Here is a 19225-nt window from a genome sequence, read left to right on the forward strand (position 1 = left end):
ACGTTTGAATGAAGACTCAAAGTGGGTGTCTTCCAGTGGAAACAGAGTGGGTGTTGAGCGTGTTTCCTGCTGTCGATCACTCTCCGTGTCCATGAGGATGTCACCGTCATGTTCTTGCTAGCTAGTCTTTCTGCTGCTTCCTCTCGCTGCCTGAAAAACACCACGACACAGGTGAGTGTATTTACATATCCACATCACTTTTATTTTGTTCAGGACGAACGTCTACAATGGATGTTGTCTGTATCATGTGTTTGGCATTAGAACCTCGTCAATGTCACCTGTGGCATATCCTCAATTGTTTCTTTTTCGTGATCTTCGTCTTTATTTTCAACGCAGCGAGCAAAAAAAAAACAACTGACAAATGAAATTTTAATCACCTAATTTATGGCATTTTTGACAGCCCTTGACGCTGAAGATTCCATTTTACAGTCCATTTTGATATTGTCTCTTGTGCTTTTCATTCATTAACCGTGTTATATGAACGAGCTTCACCTGCAAAATAATTCTAAGCAATACTAAAATCTAATGTTAGGCCATTCAAATTTTGGAAGCGGAACTGCAGCAACACCGGAACTGTGTCGTTGATGAAATTTCACATTCCCTTTCGTGTTCGTTGATCTCCAATTATGAGAAGGAAAGAAGACTCACACTCCAGATGAAGTTTAAGAATTGTATTTAGAGTAAATCAGACAATAGATGTCCATCGCAGAATCGGCACAACACCGGTCTTTCCCAAGATAACAACAACAACACAAATGGCACATAGTTTCCCAGTCTGTCTCAAAGCCTAACTTTAACTGTGTGTTTGTACCCATGTAACGGATGCCAGCCTGTGAGGCTGCGCAAGTGTACGTTGGTAAACCTCACTCCCTCTGCCTTAAGAGCTGCGCTGAACACGCGGTCGACAAGCCCCGGTGCGGGCAGTGCGAAACAGGGCGGGTTACACCCATATCTGGCTGCTTGTGCCTGATTGCATTATCGGTGGGTTTGCACTATTCCTGCTTGACCTTGGACTTTGACTTACTTAAACAGGTGTTCATCTACTCAGCTAATTGTTTAATAAAGCATTATTTCTATAAACTACTTGTAATCTCTCACTCGGTTAATAGATTAATTGCTAAAACACTTTTATTTCTAATGTACCTATATTAAAGCACTCGGTTAATAATTCAATAAATAAACATCAACGAAAAGAGTTATTCTAAAATCTACTTGTGTGTATCACTCAATTAATAAAATCAATCAGTAAATCAGTTTTTAGCCTACAGTGTACAGAAGAAATAATACATTTAGGTACTCATTTTGAGCTACACACACGTATACATTTATGTGCAAAATCAAACAACTTAAGCCATTTACCTTGTCGCCGCGAGAATTCTTTTGACTTTTCGTTTGTTTCTATTTTGCTTTTGAGTTACTGCTTTAACTGTGGCACTTTCTTCACTGTTATAGAAAAATGTCCTTTTTCCGTTTCCGTCGTCGCGATAAAAGCATATCCGTTAGTACAACCTTCAAATTAAAAGCGGTAATATACAGTACACCTGGAAATCAGTAGTGAAACCTGTAGCAATGCTTCAAATTGAAGTTCCTTACACTCCCACCAAATTATTCAGTGTTCTTTAGTACACAACACATCATTTTCTATAGTATACTTTTTTACTTCAGAAATCTCCAATGGCAGGACAAATTTTGACGTGGGCGTTCCACTATGTCTTGCTTACGCCTTAACCTTTCTGGTTGAGGTTTCTGTCTGGAAGGGCTATTTTGACCCTTCGTACGAGTCCATCGGTATGTAACATAGTCTCTGAGACTCTTCTGAGTGCCCACATTGATCTTGGCAGTTTTTCATCAATGAGCCTTGTGACTTGACGCTCTTTTGGAATGACTGTTGGGTGCTTGACGAATTGAGGAAGGGCTGCACAATGTAGTCTTCCTCCCACCTTGAGGACATTACCTTTTTGTCTAAGAAAATATTAAGTTGGTACAGCTTGTTGTTCGGTAGCTAATCATTTTGGCTTAGTGTCCCTTTTTCTTCTTTGTATGTCTTTGATTGTCACAACCAGTGCATTTTGCCATTTACTTACTGTTAAGTGTGCTTTCGATTCGTCCGGCTTAACTTTAGGACCTCCAACTGGGGGTTCGGGAATCTCTCTGTCAGGAGTGTGTTCTTTCCCTTCCCTCAAGAATTTGGGACCTGTTTGTGGTCGAAGTCGACAAGGTCCTTTCTTCACTTCTCCCACCGTGCTCACGTCATTTTCCTTTTCATTTAACGTTATTCCTTCTGTTCGAGTGTCAAGGAAGATGACATCTTCTTGAAATACTGTTTTGTCACTTTTATTGATGCCTCTTACTGTAAGTCCTTCTGTAATGCATGGATTGCATTCGATGGAATTAAAGGAGGGACAAAGAATGTTTGATCCACTTGTATTGGAAGCAAGGTGCTGAACTGCCTACTATGCTGCATCGCAGGTTGGTTTGAACAGCATAAAGCTTGTCGTTTTTCCTTAGAACCACCCTTGTCTGGGTTCTAGTGCTCTGGAACAGTTATAGCCTCCTTGAAGGCTGACTTCAGTGTTAAGTGGGGGTGGAATTGAATCCACAATTTGGGTGGATGCAATCATGGCCTGGTGCCTTCCCTTGTTTGAGTTTGCTAATGACCGCCTGGAGCTGAGCTCCTGAAAAGTCTCCCGACAGGTAGACATCCACACAGAGACGATACCTTGTGTGTTGTTGAGCGGGCAAAGTTCTTGTCTGCACCTGGGAAGCAGCTATTCTTGAGGAGCTGGGACGCAATGGCATTCGCTCTTACATTGTGAAAAAAGACAGTGGAATCGACACAGAATATTTTAGTAAAAACCCTACATAAATATGCCGTAAAATGGGGAACGGTAAACCAATGTTTAATTCACTGTATTTTTTAGTAGTCTATAAAACAAAATGTATATGTTAGATTTACAGTAAACCATGTAGTTATAATCCCAAATTTCTGTACTCAAAACAGAGAAATTCAGTAAAACTCTTCAGTATATTTTTGTTAAATTTATATAGTCGATCTGTAATTATTATACTGTCTGTCATTAGTTTAACCATAATTTGCTTTACATTTTTTTTGCTGTATTTTGTACATAAGTTATATAATCAACTAAACTTAGCGTATAAAATATTTTTCATTGTTTTTTTTGTTGTAAATCATTGCACTGCCTGTTTGTCTGTCGTCACAAAATATGTTGTACTTGAAAATGATTTGTAATGTATAAAACAAATAGGAGACAGCTGTGACATTTTTTATGGTGTAAAAGGCTATTTTCATTATTTGAACGATGGGAGCAAAAGCAAGTTTGGAGTTTATGTTTTTGTTGAGTATAGGACTCCCCGTTTTTAAATGTTGTAGCTTCTTGTATTTTTTTGAAAATAATCACTATTCAGTAGTCAGTACTATATAGTTTACCACTGAGTTTCAAACCAAATCAAAAGTCCTCAGTGCTGCACAGCGGCAGGTGTTTCTGTGCTCTGATTGGATGATTGACTTGAGCGCCAGGTCAGAGCGGTTCACTTCCGGTGGTGAAGTCACTAACGGACGAGTCCGGCTGGCGCTGAATCAGAGGCAGTGGTCTTGTTCTATAAACTGTTGGATTATTATCGGTGATAAACAAGTCTTTTTTTTTCCTCCTGTTTTTGACTGTTTGTGTGAATTTTGCTGGCTTAAAATTCAAGGTACGGCAAACTTGCAAATTAAGTGGGTTTTTTTTTTAATGTTTTGAATCCTTCGTGCAGTAAATATTGACGGTTAGAGGTCACCCTTTGAGGGCAGTCATAACTGTAACGTGGCCCTCAATGAAAACGAGTCTGACACCCCTGATTATAAGACAATGTAACAATGTCAACAAAATAATTCCCTTATTGTTTGCGCAAAACAAAGTCAATGGTGTATAGTAACAAGAACTGCAATTGGCTCTGAACAACACAACAATAAACAGATATTTATGAAAATAAACATAGAGGAGAAGTGAAAAATATCAATCTCGTCATGCTTGCATTGATCCGATACCGACGCAACCATTGGTATCAATATTTTGATGAATCGGACCACCTGGAGCTGGTGGTATACTGTTGTTGAGCTCCATTTATACTTCACATGTGTGTAGCTATCTGGAGCTCATGTGAACAGGATTCCAGGACTATATATATAAAACAGTTGTCAGTGAGTGTAAACAGATCTGAGGCGAGTAACCAGGGGACAGTTAAAGACACATCTGCACACTGAATTCACCCTCCTGTTTATGACTCTCTTTTGATTTTAAATCTATTTTTGAGGCCGTTGTTGGTTTAATCCAGTACGAGAAAACAAGGAGGAAGTACAGTAAGTCGAGTCAATGGACTGTATGTTATTTTGTTCTTCATCAACAGCTTTTAGCAGTTTGAGCTCTGTTTTTGCCTCTGAGCCCTCTGAAACATTCATTGACTAGTAGCTGAATTATTCACTGCTGTGCTGACAGAGCAACACATTTGAACAATGACTGTGTGTCTTCTGCTTGTGTGTGTGTGTTCATAGGCATTTTACAAGAAATGCGACGTCATACAAAGAAGAAACATGCAGTGTTGCTATTGCTGCTCCTTGCTGGTGGCATCTACTTCATCAGCCATCCAGACAAAAGCATCACTGTGAGTGAACTAATGTTTTAGCCACTCGGATAAAACAATGTCATAGGTTATTGTCCAACTGGAAAACAAATAAAATGAATATTTGTTGTGTAGGTCTGGAAAGAGCCAGAAGAGCCAGTGTTAATGAACACAACATGGACGGGAGGAAGGTCGGTCAGTATGGAGTCCTGGGTGGAACAGGGAGACTACCTGCCCCTCAATGTCACCTATCAGCTGCTTGCAGGGGTACCATCCACTCAGTCGAGTATGTCCTTCTAACATCTTGAAAGATCTAGACCACTTGACTGCTACTGTTGTGTAGTGATGTGAAATATTAAGCTAGACCATACACTTGTCTGTCACACGAGCTACTCCTGCAGCCACTGTACATTACAAGCTGTTGGAATACACTCCTGATCAAAATGTTAAGACAAGTTGGGAAAAAACTCAAGTATTTACATTTTGCACTATTGGATCTTGAGGAAGTTCTAAGTGTAGAGCTTCAAAATGCAAAAATGGGAATGAGACAAAACATTTAGTTAGCAATTTATTGTAAACAAGCATTGAAGTGGAATAAGCTGTTCATCAGCTGATCAAAAGTTTAAGACCACAGCCTTTAAAAGCCAAAATCTTGGCAAAAATGTGGATTAAATGTCATTTTCTGTCAGGTATTAACAGTCATGATCTCTTGACGGCAAAAGCAAAAAAGCTTTCTCTCTTTGAAAGTAGTAAACACAAAAAAATGTCACCGGCCCTGAGCTGGAGGATCCGATTGGCTGTTCGTCAAGACAGCCAAATGAAGGTTGTTACTGGTGCCGACAACTTCTGCGAGAGAAGGGTTTTTAAGGACAAAAAACGTCTTCGATGGTTATTGTGTTTCCATTGTAAAATAAGTACTGGGAATTATTTTATAAACCAGACAAATGCAAGAAAAGATTATTAAAGAGTCAAAACAGAGCAGCATCTCTCAACAGGCCCTCCTAAGTTCTGGAGGAATTGCATTGCATGTTAAAGGAAAAGTGCACTTTTTATGGAATTTTGCCCATCATCCACAATCCATATGTGAAACATGAACGCACACTGGGACACACCTATTTCAACTATAAAGCCCTCTTAAAAAAAAAAAAAATCTTCAAAAAACGCCAACAATGTTCCATTTACATATCTCAGTGATCCCAACCCCCAGGTGGGCTGTGGGCCATTTGGTACCGGGCCGCACAGAAAGAAAAAATAATTTCCATGATGTTTTATTTTGAAAAGTGTCCGGATTCTCTCTGCTCTGTTACATGCTAATGTGCGCATTCGCCTCAAGTCAATTCATGCTAGCATACTGCCTTTTACCACACACGTCAAACAGCGATGTGATAATCTCTCTGGAAAAATTCCAGAGATAAGATAAATTAGATCGCTATAATGTACGAAAGACGTGTGTTCGTGCTTCACATAAGGATCGTGGATGATGGGTGACATTTTTTTAAAAGCGCGGTTTTCCTTTAAATGCTAATATTTCTCAGACCATGCACTGTAAATCTAAATTAAATATATAGCTCTAAACCTCTTAGGATGATGTATGTGTATGCCCAAGAGGGCTACCATGTTGTTTTTCTGCACCTATTTAATCAACAAAAAAACATCCATCCATTTTCTATACCGCTTCTCCTCATTAGGGTCGTGGGGGTCCCAGCTGACTTCGGGCGACAGACGGGTACACCCTGGACTGGTCGCCAGCCAATCGCAGGGCACATATAGACAAACAACCATTCACACTCACATTCATACCTATGGACAATTTAGAGTTGCCAATTAACCTAACATGCATTTTGGGAATGTGGGAGGAAACCAGAGTACCCGGAGAAAACCCACGCACGCACGGGGAGAACATGCAAACTCCACACAGAAATGCCCAACGGAGATTCGAATCCAGGTCTTCCTGATCTCCTGACTATGACCGTATGGCCAACATGCTAACCACTAGACTACCGTGCCAAAAAAAACATCATCTCTGAATTCATTATTTAATTTACTGGTAATGAGGTTAGAGCAGATGAGCAGGAAATAAACAGTATATTTACACAACTGATTTAATTCAAATGTGCAAATTTCAATTTTTTTGTTTGTTGATGCAACAATTTTATTCTAACGTCTAACTAGCATCTGTTGAATAAAAGTAATGAAAGTTGTCCAGGAGCACACATGCATGTTACCCTTGTTGCCTATGAAGTAAGACGCCACCATGTTATGGTCTAATATTACCAATGATCTTCAGTGACTTCCTGTGTGGATGGACTGAAAGAAGCTCTGCACCAATCTAAAGGTTTTAGATTTTGGCACTTATCCTGCAGATCTCGAGTATGATTACAGATCTGTTTACTGACACCACTAGCTTGTATATAGTCTAGCATAAGGAAGTAACTCGTTAAAAAAAACGAGTTACATCGAGTGCTGACAATCACTAACAAGACAAGCTAATTGTTGCTAACGTCTGCTCTTCAAAGGGGTTGATTACCAACGTTAGTAATGTCTAGAAAAAGGGCTTCTGTTTCTGAACTACTGAAGAGGCTACATTGAAGCTAAGCCAGGGACCAGGTACACTACAGGAGATAACTGTGATGTTGAATGATATAAGCAAGGAGCTAAACAGCAAAAATGCAGCATGAAGACACGAAATCCTTAATAAAACACATGAAGGATTTGTAGAATGAAAATCAATCACTTGGGGAAACAAATGGATGGGCTGGAAGGAAAAGTGGAAGCTTTATTGAAACAAAGTGATGAACAGGATTGCATTATATCGCAAATGACGTGCAGAGTGGATGATTTGGAGCCGTCGACGCGCATAAACAATGTGATTGTGACTGGCATAAGACTGCAAAGTCTTATGCCATTGCAGCTGATTACGGAGGAGGAGAAGATGTTCCTCCAACAGCGCGACAGGTGGTAACATGGCAACATGGGTACATACTGTACACATACATAACAACACAACTGTGACCGGTGGTACCTGAACGCTACAGTGCTGCATAAATGTCCCGAATTGCACCACAATTCATAATTTACAGCACACTGATATTAACTAACCCTCAGAAACAATAACGCTGCTTTCAACTGAAATAATAAAGGAACAGGAAAAACAGTGGTGGCCTGTTGCTGGTATTTGATGCAAAAGACCTGTAACATGGATAGCACCTTTTAAGCATCTTACAAACTGTTAAAAAAATCAACTTAATGTTGAGGTTTACTTTAAAACATGCCCACCCTGCAGCTAAAGTTGACCCGCCCACCCCGTATGGCTACCGCTTTTACAGCATTACCAGACGCTGATTGTATCTAAAATCACTACAAACAAATAGTTAATATAGCATACATACATCGTCTGGAAAAAACAATACTGAAACAAACATACCATACCATGATCCACATTTTAGCTAGCATGGTGTCAGCTGGTGTTATTTTGTGTGTTTTTTGGTTGCTCAGGTGAGGAAGATGTGATTTCTTGAATGGGTCATGTGGTTCAAAAGGTTTACTGACAGACTTGAACACAGCATGCTTGCTTATGCCTCTGCTTGGCCACTGTATCGCTCTGCATTTGTGACAAGAGCTTTTGGCATGTTTCCACAATGGATTTTATTGAAGTGTACAATGTTATTAGACGTGATTTTAGTATTATTTATGGTTGTGATTTAAAAGAAGCCATTTCTCCGCCCTTTTCCCTGACAGGGTATTTATCTATTGGACTATCGTCAGTGAAGAGGAAAAAGGGCAGCTATCTGATGTCCACGTTGCAGTCCCTCTTCCAGCAGTCGTCGTCTGAAGAACACTCTTCAATGGTGGTTGTCGTGCTGCTTGCAGATTTGGATGTTAGCTGGAGGATGACCACAGTGATGAGCATCAAAACAGGATTCTCCTCCGAGCTAGAGCAAGGTCACCTGTTGGTCATTCATGTCCCTGAGGAATGTTATCCACCCGTTAAAGGTTAAGTGCAAACATTAGCCTCCTTCTTGCACCAATACATTGACAGAAATGGGGGTGTCAGTGGCATATTTAATTTTGTCAATGAAACATTTAAAAAATACTACTACTAATGATAACAGAAAGCAATGGAGCAGGAATCATTTAGTGCTTGATTGTATTGTCGTTTGACTTATATTATTCTCAAACAATTTGAGCTATCAGCTGCTAAGAAATATTTGGGATGCTGTTTTGTGTGGAAATGTGGACCTGGTACTGGAGTATGGAGCCAGTTTGCCTTACAAGCATTGCTAAAGTGCCACTGAAGCATCAACTGCTCAGAGAAGTGATACAACTGAGTCACACCTCAACTGCTTTCTGTCTCTCTGGCTCCCCTACAGGTCTAAAGAGGAACTACAATGATCCTCCAGAAAGAGTATCATTCCGTTCTAAGCAAAACCTGGACTATGCTTTCCTGATGCACTACAGCTCGGGCCTTAGCAAATACTACCTTCAGCTGGAGGATGATGTCTTGTCTGCAAAGAACTTTCTAACCACCATCAAGAGGCACGTTGACGAGCAAGAAGCGAAAAAGACGACCTGGGCAATGCTGGAATTCTCCAGCCTTGGCTACATCGGGAAACTCTACAACTCGGCTAACCTCCCTCTTCTAGCTCGCTTTCTCTTCCTTTTCTATCAAGAAATGCCCTGCGACTGGTTAATGTCTCACTTTCGACTGCTGCTGACTCAGAAGCAGCCTATCCTTATCAAGCCTTCACTATTCCAGCACATGGGGACCTTCTCCTCATTCCAAGGGACTTATAACAAGCTAAAAGATAAGGACTTTGAGGAGAGTTTCTACACCAATCCTCCAGCTGAGGTTTACTCTGACATGTCCTCCTATCAGAAATACTTTCCCAAACTGGCCTGGGAGGCCGGGGAGGGATTCTTCTGGGGTCGCTCCCCTGAGGAAGGCAACTATTTGACTGTGGTGTTCACAGACCCCAGAGTGGTGGCGGGAATAACTGTAGAAACCGGGACAGAGGGGAAGGACATGTTGGGCTCTGCACTGGTGGAATTGGGACACGGCGTGATCACCACTGCAGACAAGGAGAAAACCTGCAAGAACTTCCATATAGTGGGCTCTATTGAGAATGGCAGGTTTGCGAAGCAGCAGGTAGACAAAAACTATGACGCCGCTTCTTCATGCTTGAGAATACGAGTCACTGCAGGGCAGAAGGAGTGGGTCGTCATTAGTAAAATCAGGATCTCAACAAAGCCAAGCACACCTCAACATCAAGCACAGATGTGAACGTTTCTTATCAAGATACATTTTCAAAGTATAAAGGATGCCTCACCTGGGGCGGGGGGTGCCAGAGGACTTAAAGTAAGGCGCATCAGCTTGACAAAAAGGAAAAAAAAATACTTTAACTATATTTGCATATGTTTGCATTTTTGTGGACTGATCCGGATGATGCCCTTCTGCTACGATGACACCAGACACCCACGTTTGTTGACCAAGACGTGGGATGTTTTGGAGCTGCAGTCGCAGAAAAAGAAATATTGAAACACGTACCGAACCAAAGTGTCAAAATATCAGTTAAGTGATTACTCACACAGGGAACAATAGTCAACAATAGTACGTATGAGAAAACTGACCTATTTACTTCTTTATGCATCTGGGGAATAGTTTTATCCACAACGTAGTGGCGGCTAAGAATAATGTAGCGACTCGCGAGGCTTGAGGTGCTCAATTACTTGCCATCGAGCTCAATAAATTGGCCTTTTTAGCCAATTACTCTTTGCCTTCCCGTTGGGAGTTTCTCACGCATTGCAAATGTTTTGGTTGTTCGAGAGAGCCAGAGGTTTATTTCTTTGCTCCATGCAGTTTTTGGGATGGTGCTCAAATGCGCGATGGGGTTGGTCGTATTAAACTTCCCTGGTTCTATGCCACAACAGGAGACAGGTACAGTTTTGTACTCAGCTGCAACGAAAAATACTGCCACAGGGCCAACATCACTCCCACTTCTATTTTGTTAGTGGGCTGTTTTCTGGCGTTGCTGGATAGACGTGCTGGAGCAAAGTCTGGAATGGACTGCTTGTATTAGATTGCTTATATCGGAGATTTTAGATGCAATCCGATGTAATCCGACATACGTTTTTTGGCTGATATCGGATTGGGTCACCCCTAAGTATTTCATAGGTTGAGACTACAAATCCAGCACCATGCACAATGATAACTGTTTTGGTTAGACCACTTATACAACAAAAATCACTACCTTCAAATTTCACAAAAGTATGAAATTGTGATTGTGGCCTAATTTTGTTTCACAATGAGTGATCTTAAGACGTTCAGGGGAAGCCCCAGCTGTTTAATGCTCTGTACTTCGTAACAGGAGGCTCATCCACAGTTAAAAAAAAACAACTCCCTGTGGTCTCCCTCCAGATAGTGTACATATGTGATTTGTGCCTTTTTGTAATAAAGTATTCAAACGAGCTCTTTTACACAGCAGCTTTCTATTGCTGTCGTAATAAAAAAATAACTTAAATCAGAATCTGTTTGAATAGTCTAGTAATTATTACAGCTACCATAGAACTTGTGTTGTAAATTTGGATAGTGGTGAAGCTCTAGTGACTCAGTGGGCTTCATGAAGTTTTTTGGAGTTGAGTCACAAGTCATGGGGTTAGAGCCAATGTGTGCTCAGGGGATTGTTGTTTTTCTCAAACTTCTTCAAGATGGATTTAGGTTGTGAGACACAATGTACTCAAACACACAAGAAGGTCAACACAGAGGGCCTTGCAGCTAGTGACTTTTTCCTTTCCTAAAATGTAAATATTTCACTTCAGAAAATGGATAGTTACTTCCTCAGCCACATAGCCTTTCTACACTTCAGGTTTTCTAGTGTATAAGGTAGCACTTTACAATAAGGTACACAAAATTACAGAAGTTAATGAGGAACGACCCTATCTAACCGTAACCAATACTCATTACATCCACATTAGTTCAATAGTTCCTCAGTAACAACTGTATTTTTGTGTACCTTATTGTAAAGTGAGACCGGATATAAAAGAAAAATGTATTTATTTGTCACGGTTTATTTTTGAAATTGGACATACAAGACAATATAATTGTTGTGCTGGTACAACAATACCTTTGTGTTGTGACTCCAGAACTCTTAAGGGTGCTACATTGCAAGAGCAGAGGGATATCAAATGGAAAGGATAGTCCTTTTAAAAACATATTCCTGACTTTCTGATTTGTGCCTAATTTAATACTTCAGTACAATCATCCCTAGAAGAAGTTGAAACTACTGTACTCTTCTTGATAATGCGGGGCTTGCGGAATGCGTGCTTCCAGTATTCGGCCTTCCCGCCAAGGACGTCAAAGCTGACTCTCTCCGGCTCTGCGGCCTGCTCATCACAGTCTCCCCAGCAGTTTGTCCTTCACCGGCAGGCAAAGTGACAGATGATGCCTCATCTGCCTGCATGTCCTGGTTCTGGCTGCCAGTTTTGTAGTCTGCAGAAATTGGTCTGTTCTGGGATGCTGGCCGGGATTCAGCTGTCGACAAGGGGGTTGAGACAGCATCGTCTTGCTGTACATCCCCAGTGCTCTGAAATGATGGAGAGAGTATATAGAAACCCTGATTTGAACAGACATTGGGATAGGTCTAAAACAAGCAGTAAACTAGAAATCTAAAACTGGAAACAATCCCTAGTACCTGACTTTTTATAAACATGCCAGTCTTACAAGTTATTACATACATTGAGTTAATTAAATATTTTGTTCTGTCTATAGAGATCAGCTTCTTGTGTCATGGCCATTATGGAGATTTTTTTTTTTAATGATACGAAAGTAACCAAATTAATTGGCTGATGTTACTGTTTAGAATCCATATTGACAAGTCTTTCGATTATTCTCCACTTCTTTTATAACACCCATGGCTTAGTGGTGCAGACCTCAAAGGTTGGGTCTGTCAATGACTGACTTTGTTTTATAGTCATTTTTATTAATGCTATCTAATATGTGGATGGTAAAGGAAGATTGCACTGGCTAAACATTAAACTCATGTGATCAGCATGCATGCGTGTGACACCTGTTGTCAACGGAGTGAGCCCAACCTGCTTTGCAGCATCCTGCAAGCCATCTGTGTTTTTGCTGCCTCCTTGTGGTTCACAGTTGCCTGTGTGTTGAGGGTCTAAGCCACAGGCCTTGAGCCTGTTGAGACCTTCCACAGAGCTGCTAGTAGGGTTGATGCTCCGAGGTGGTGTACGAGCAGGTAGATCCCAGGTTCCTTTAAAGTCAGGCCAAGCGCTGCCTTTCTGTAACATGAACGTGATGTTTCAGTACCATACCCACAAAACCGCTGTTTCTTTTAGGAGTTTACCTTAACCAATCCAGGAAGTAGATGTCCTCTGTTATCTGCAACAAAGGTAGTGTGGCCCTTATGTGCTCTGGGTAACTTAACACACACAGAGAGAGAGAGAGAGAGAGAGAGAGAGACAGCACATTTTTGCCAACAAAATAAAACAAGACATGCTGATACACAAACAATGTAACGTTACGGACTTTGGTGATTTGCTTCGCCTGACACCAGTTCTGCAGCCTCTTTGGCTTGAAGGCATCGTCATACTGAGAATGGAAACAATTGTCATAATGTACATCCGAGAAAGCAAAAGGTTCATTGTTAAAACGCCGATATTTACTTGGTTTGCTGAGAAACTGTAGGACATCTTTTTAGTTTACAGCCGAGTCCGTTTGATTTACTCGTTGCATAGCAACCCAGTCATGTGACTTATGTTAGCATGACGTTTTAGGAAAACATGACAGCATAAAGTCATTCTTGTAGTAAAAGAAACGAACTCTCTAGTAAATATATGTCCCTCCAGTACCTAAGACAATGGGCAAAGCATAAATTAATACGTTAACCGTCTCGAACTTTGACCGGAAGTCATATTATTTACTTCCGGAAACTATTATTTACTTCCGGCAGCTAGCTTGGTGTTAGCTCGTCTAAGCGTTTATGCATGAAGTTTCCAGTTTACTGTATTGGCGAAGCTAAACTGTGAGACATGGTGCAAAAAGGCTTTCTCTCTCTCTTTTGTAATCGCTGGTAAAATGTATAGAGCTAATTACTAGTATGCTAAATCAGCGCTAATGGTCGAGAAGGCATGGAGGGTCCGTCCTGTCGCTCTGACACCCAGGGTGAACCACTGGTTCCGGCCAACAAGACGACGTCAATTGGGGATGGCGAGGCAAACCTTTCCCGGGACACGAAAACGCACTTTCGTGTGTGTCGATTCATAATGGAAACAGGTAACTTAACAGCTCATCTCTCAGGTCCTAAATGGACACAACTTTAGGTACACGAGTGAAGAAGACATGAGAGGAGCAAAGTGTTTAGAAACACCTTTCAGTATGATGCAGTGCAGGTCTACACGAGTGCGAATTACTCATTAATAAGCCATCACTATAACAATTGACTGAAAACAATGTTTCCCACAGGGCTGCATCCTAACTGTGGTGGAAGAATGACCTCATCGTGTAATTTGCATAATAAAAATCAGTTTAGATTAAAAAAAAAAAAACAATCTTAATGTGTTAAGAGGAGGGCTGACAGGTAGTCCAGTCAGAGAACACAAAGTCATCCGATGGACTCAACTTTAATTGTGGACTTTGAAGTGTACACACACTGCATTACTTCAGTTAAATAAATTCAATCTCTTCATCATATGTGCATCTAAACATGAATGTTAACATAAACAATAGCAGATAATATACTTGCATATAATACATGTTAATTAAACTGTCGTCTTAAATCAGCATGTGCAGTTTAGCTATAATCGCTATTTTATTTAGCAGTCAGATGCTGTTTATTAATAAACACAGCTGTCATTCTGATTATAATGATCTAAGAACATCAATAAAACATCACACACACGGGAGAAGCAATTAATGCTTCAAATATATCTCTAAAAGTGCTTGAAAACTCATATCAGCAATGACACTCAACTAAATGAGGGAACCAATCTCTTGCTTAGGAGTGAAGCTGGGAATGCGCTCTGTGCCAGTGGCCACAGCGTGTGTGTTGTACCACAACTTCTTCAAACGTGTCAGCATAAGTGCATATGAACCTTACCTGGTGGCCATGAGCTGTGTGTACCTGGCCGGCAAAGTGGAGGAGCAGCACATAAGGACGCGTGACATCATCAACGTAAGCCATAGGTAAGAATTGTAAGTTTGTTTATGAAAGGGTGCTGGATACAGTACAATGCTGAACATATGTAATAAAACTAAACATTTTGCAAGATGTTGATGTTCTGTATCTTAACAAAGGTGCTTTCAACCCAGTCTGCATTACTACAAGATTGAAAATATATTGTAGTTGTCCAGTACAATGCTTTTTAGTTTAGTACCGATTTAAAGGGCAGCTTGCATCAGTGCAACAAATATAAATGTTACATATTAAGTCATAGTTCATTAATGCTGTCCCGCCTGCCAGGTACTTCAACAGTGGCAGCGCCCCATTAGAATGTGACAAGGAGTTCTGGGACCTGAGGGACAGTGTGGTGCAGTGTGAGCTCCTCATCCTCCGGCAGCTGAACTTCCATGTCTCCTATGAACACCCACACAAGGTGTGTGTGTGTGTATGTTGTGTATATCTTGGAGTGAGTAATCATGTCTCCCCTAATTAACGTCCAGCCGCCTTGCCTCGACACTGTGAAATGTTGTCACGCTTGTCCCAGTGTTTGTGTGCATAGTCACAGTCCGGATAGAAGAAGTGTTTAAAGTCTTTAGAATAGAAATGTGCTGAAATTTCTGTTTACTTTTCCTAGCTAAACTGACACATGAAGTACTATGTTTAATGCACACATTGTGGGTCTCCTGTCTCTGCAGTATCTGCTCCACTACTTGTTGTCCGTGAAGTCGCTGGTGAACCGCCACGCTTGGTCTCGATGCCCTGTGGCTGAGACTTCCTGGGCATTGCTTCGAGACTGCTACCATGGGGCCATGTGTATCCGCCACATGCCCCAGCACATCGCTATAGCGACCCTGTACTTGGCTCTTAACAGCTATGGTGTGGAGCTGCCCGTCGGGGAGAAACAGTGGTGGCAGGTGTGTATGTACTCTTATATTGATACTGATTTTTACAGAAACAAATGTCATTCTTGCTTTCTTATTGTATTGCATCATGATACGGTGTGTCCAGTGCATTTGTCTTCATACAGTCTTCAGGATATACAGTACATCATAGGCCTAAAAGTTGGAATATTTATTGTCAAATGGGTGACAAAGCCAACTTCACTGCTAGGTCGCCTGTAATTGAGGTTTCAGACACTTCCCTCCCCGGAATACAGTAATTGGAAAAAAATTAGGACACCCCACGGTGTAAGCCTTCTGCTACTGAATGGGTGAACATTTGGCAAAACACGCACCCTTATTGTGTTGCCTGTGTTATTATTTTTCTGACAAATACACCAATCTTGGAGGCACTGTTATTAAACCCCAAAGTTTGACCCTGTAAGTTGGATTTACTTGAAATTTCAAAGGAATCGAAATTTGGTGCACACCTTAAGCGTACTGATAAGCACATGTCTGTAAAAGATTTGCCGCCATCAAGCAGAACGTCATCGCAGGGGCACAACTGGGGTGTAGCGAGTAATTGCTAATAAGCCATTGACAATTTATCTTATGATTATAAAACTGTCAGGACATCCATATTACTGTATTTTCCTGACTACATGTCGCTCTGGAGTACAAGTAACGTCAGTTATAAAAATGCATCATGAAGAGGAAAAGGTCACACTGGACTATAAGTCGCTCTGATTTAGAAGTTGAATTCAAGACCAAGAAGAGACATTTCATCTGGGAAGGCGAGTTATTCAACTACGCAATATCACACAGAACAAACGGCTAAATAGTTGTCTAGTATGTTAACAGAACACATTAACAGTTACTCAGCTACACCATAGCATAAAGAACATGAGAGGCTGAAGAGGCTGAAGGAAAGTTCACCAAGCTCCCAATCTCATCCACATCACTGAGTCCTTTTGAATTCTTCGTTCTCGGTGTCGTTCGCCTAGAGCACCCTCGCAAAGTTGCTAAGAATGAACATTTAGAAACGTGAAGTTATATGTATACATTTTGATATATAAGTCGCAGGACCAGCCAAACTGTGGAAAAAAAAAAAGTGCAACATATAGTCGAGAAAATATGGTATATACATGCTGGCATGATTTCCAAAGCAATTTGAGCACAACTTGTAGTGGGTGCCACAAATGTCATTTCCAGTCATTCGAAAACATGTCCAGTGGGATACATTAGGGTCATCTCTAACCATCAATTTCTAGTTTTCATGGGCATGTCATGAAAAGTTTGCTTACATTCGTTAACAAATATGTGCTATGGTGTGGGATTTTTTCCTTCCTTCATTCAGACGCTCTTAATACAGTCAATGCATGCAATTGCATGCTGATAACATTGATCATTTATAACAGTTGTTTAAAACGGGGGGAGGTCTACGACACCATTTCCTCCGCACATACAATGCTGTCCCCTCATCCCTTCCGAAAAGATTCAACCATTTAGCCTCTAACAAATAAACAAGGCACGGCCACTTTGGTTTCAGGCGTGCCCCGTGACTGTCATTATCTCTAAATGGAACGCTAACGATGGAGATACCACCCAAACGACTGTCGTTGGCTGGCAGAGGCCCCACTCCATTGTATCCTAACAACAGTCATTTGACACCACAGAAGCGCGAAAACATTCTCGTCTAGAAATACCTCTACCTTCAGAGGATAAATACTTTGGATCCTGCACCAACTCCTCAGTCTGGAGCTGTCGTACCTAGTCAGACTAGTGTTTGTCCCACCTAGTCATTGAGAATGAACTGATGAATCCAGCTCGAATGAGACTTACAGTATGTTCTTCCTGAAAGCAATGCACGTTAATGCATCCCCTCAACTCCTAGTAGTGGCACTGGCTCACAACTAAACAGTATCACATCCCTTATCCCTTTTTCTTGTGTCCAAAGCCACCAAATGGTACAGCGGTGGTGGGATGAAGGCAAGACGGTAAAAACTGTCCTCTTCATAAATAGTGTGACAGCATATTAATTAGTCCAGCATTTTAACGTGACACCTTGATTTGAAGGCTGCTTTAAATACAACTGACAAACAAATGGCCACCCCAAGATTCTTTTTGTGCGACTGCCCCACACTGCAAAATATTTCAATAGACGGTGAGGGCACAGAAGCGGAGAGAGTGGCTTTAACTTTTGAATGTAAATACTGAGTTTTTACTCATGTGAACATTGAATACCAGATATTTTTTTTAGACGGTGGGATTGTAAAAAGTGCGAAAAGAATTGTGGTATGACGTCTTTAATGCAAACATGTTGCTTCCTAGCGTTGTGATGCAGGGGTAAAAAAATTGAGAGAATGTGAACAGTGGGGAAATCTGGAGGCTAGACATGATTTGAAGCTGGATTTAAGTGGCATTACCACCCACCTATCCAGCTCCAGTAGTCTTCAAAGCCTTCAACCTCTTGTATTAATTGAAGGGTGGTGCACTTGATGTTTTTCCATTGTCAAGCAAGTTGGCTAATGATGTCTCTTTTGTTGAAACTGCTTCGCAAGACATTCTATTCAAATGCAAATCCTTAAAGAAAAAGGCAAGATTTGTTATGGTTTCCACTTTAGCACTCAAGGCATTCAAATCTAAGTCGTTTGAAGTCCAGTATTTGAGACCAGGTGTGTGTGTGTGTGTGTGCACGCACGTGTGCAGGTGCTTTGCGAGGATGTGACCAAAGCGGACATAGATGCTGTGATCTCGGACCTTCTACAACTGTACGACATGGAGGCCAAGTGTATCTGAGGACACTCCCGCCAGGCTTGCACACACTAGTCACCAGTTGATGATTCAGCTGCGTGTTTTTGATCTCTAGGCTGCATGAGGGAATTTGTACTGAGTGTGTGTGTGTGTGTGTGTGTGTTTGAGAGAGAGAGGAGAGCTGAGACAACTGCACTACCTAGGCTCAACACCCTGGGGAGACATTTCTTCATTTCCTGCTTCCTGGTTGCAGATGACTGGCTCTGCAGCAAACAAGCTTTGTGGATTGGTATCATTGGCACCAAACGAGCAACTGTCCATGTCTTTCATCATTTACATACAAAGATATCGGGCAAATTTTGATCTTTGTATTTAATTGTCCGGTTTAACAATAATAAAAGTCCTTCACTTACTTGGGTGCTCGGATGCTTTTCTGTATCTCTTAATATTTTTAATATTAATATTATTTTTCGCAAGCAAAATTTTGACAGCACACAATTATATGGTTATTTGTATGGAGAACTCAACTGTGTCGTTGCTTTATAGTCAATTTAAGTCATTTCATTCCTGGTGTTTTTTTTGGAGGTTGTCCTTGTGTATTATTAGGCTACAGTTTTCAGACAGAATCGACCCAAGTGCAGTTTCTAATATTTTACTTTAAACCGTATTATTTCTGGCTGTTTGTTTATTTGTGCCCTGGCTGGCGACCAGTCCAGGGTGTACCCTGCCTCTTGCCTAAAGTCAGCTGGGATAGGCTCCAGCATGCCCCCGTGATCCTAATGAGGATAACCGGCATAGGACATG

The 19225-nt window shown here is 41.1% G+C and overlaps 3 protein-coding genes across 3 annotated transcripts; 2 read left to right on the forward strand and 1 right to left on the reverse strand.

Moving 5' to 3' along the window:
- The first annotated feature begins 4 nt into the window (after positions 1 to 4).
- On the forward strand, positions 5 to 11575 carry zgc:101663 (alpha-1,3-mannosyl-glycoprotein 4-beta-N-acetylglucosaminyltransferase C). The gene is made up of 5 exons (XM_054789146.1): positions 5 to 171; positions 4553 to 4662; positions 4756 to 4906; positions 8359 to 8613; positions 8991 to 11575. The coding sequence occupies exons 2-5, from the start codon at positions 4567 to 4569 to the stop codon at positions 9899 to 9901; spliced, it is 1413 nt and encodes a 470-aa protein (XP_054645121.1). The 5' UTR covers positions 5 to 171; positions 4553 to 4566; the 3' UTR covers positions 9902 to 11575.
- Positions 11576 to 11682: 107 nt separating this feature from the next.
- cfap126 (cilia and flagella associated protein 126) lies at positions 11683 to 13781 on the reverse strand. Its single transcript, XM_054789172.1, has 5 exons — positions 13294 to 13781; positions 13157 to 13219; positions 12975 to 13049; positions 12709 to 12909; positions 11683 to 12200 (listed from the first exon to the last, which is right to left on the reverse strand). Exons 1-5 carry the CDS (start codon positions 13318 to 13320, stop codon positions 11898 to 11900), a joined length of 669 nt encoding a protein of 222 aa, XP_054645147.1. The 5' UTR covers positions 13321 to 13781; the 3' UTR covers positions 11683 to 11897.
- Positions 13567 to 19140, forward strand: ccnq (cyclin Q). Its single transcript, XM_054789158.1, has 5 exons — positions 13567 to 13903; positions 14629 to 14812; positions 15090 to 15222; positions 15485 to 15703; positions 18377 to 19140. Exons 1-5 carry the CDS (start codon positions 13759 to 13761, stop codon positions 18464 to 18466), a joined length of 771 nt encoding a protein of 256 aa, XP_054645133.1. The 5' UTR covers positions 13567 to 13758; the 3' UTR covers positions 18467 to 19140.
- The last annotated feature ends 85 nt before the right edge of the window (positions 19141 to 19225 follow it).

Source organism: Dunckerocampus dactyliophorus, chromosome 1 (assembly GCF_027744805.1).
Source record: "Dunckerocampus dactyliophorus isolate RoL2022-P2 chromosome 1, RoL_Ddac_1.1, whole genome shotgun sequence".
NCBI classification, from domain to species: domain Eukaryota; kingdom Metazoa; phylum Chordata; class Actinopteri; order Syngnathiformes; family Syngnathidae; genus Dunckerocampus; species Dunckerocampus dactyliophorus.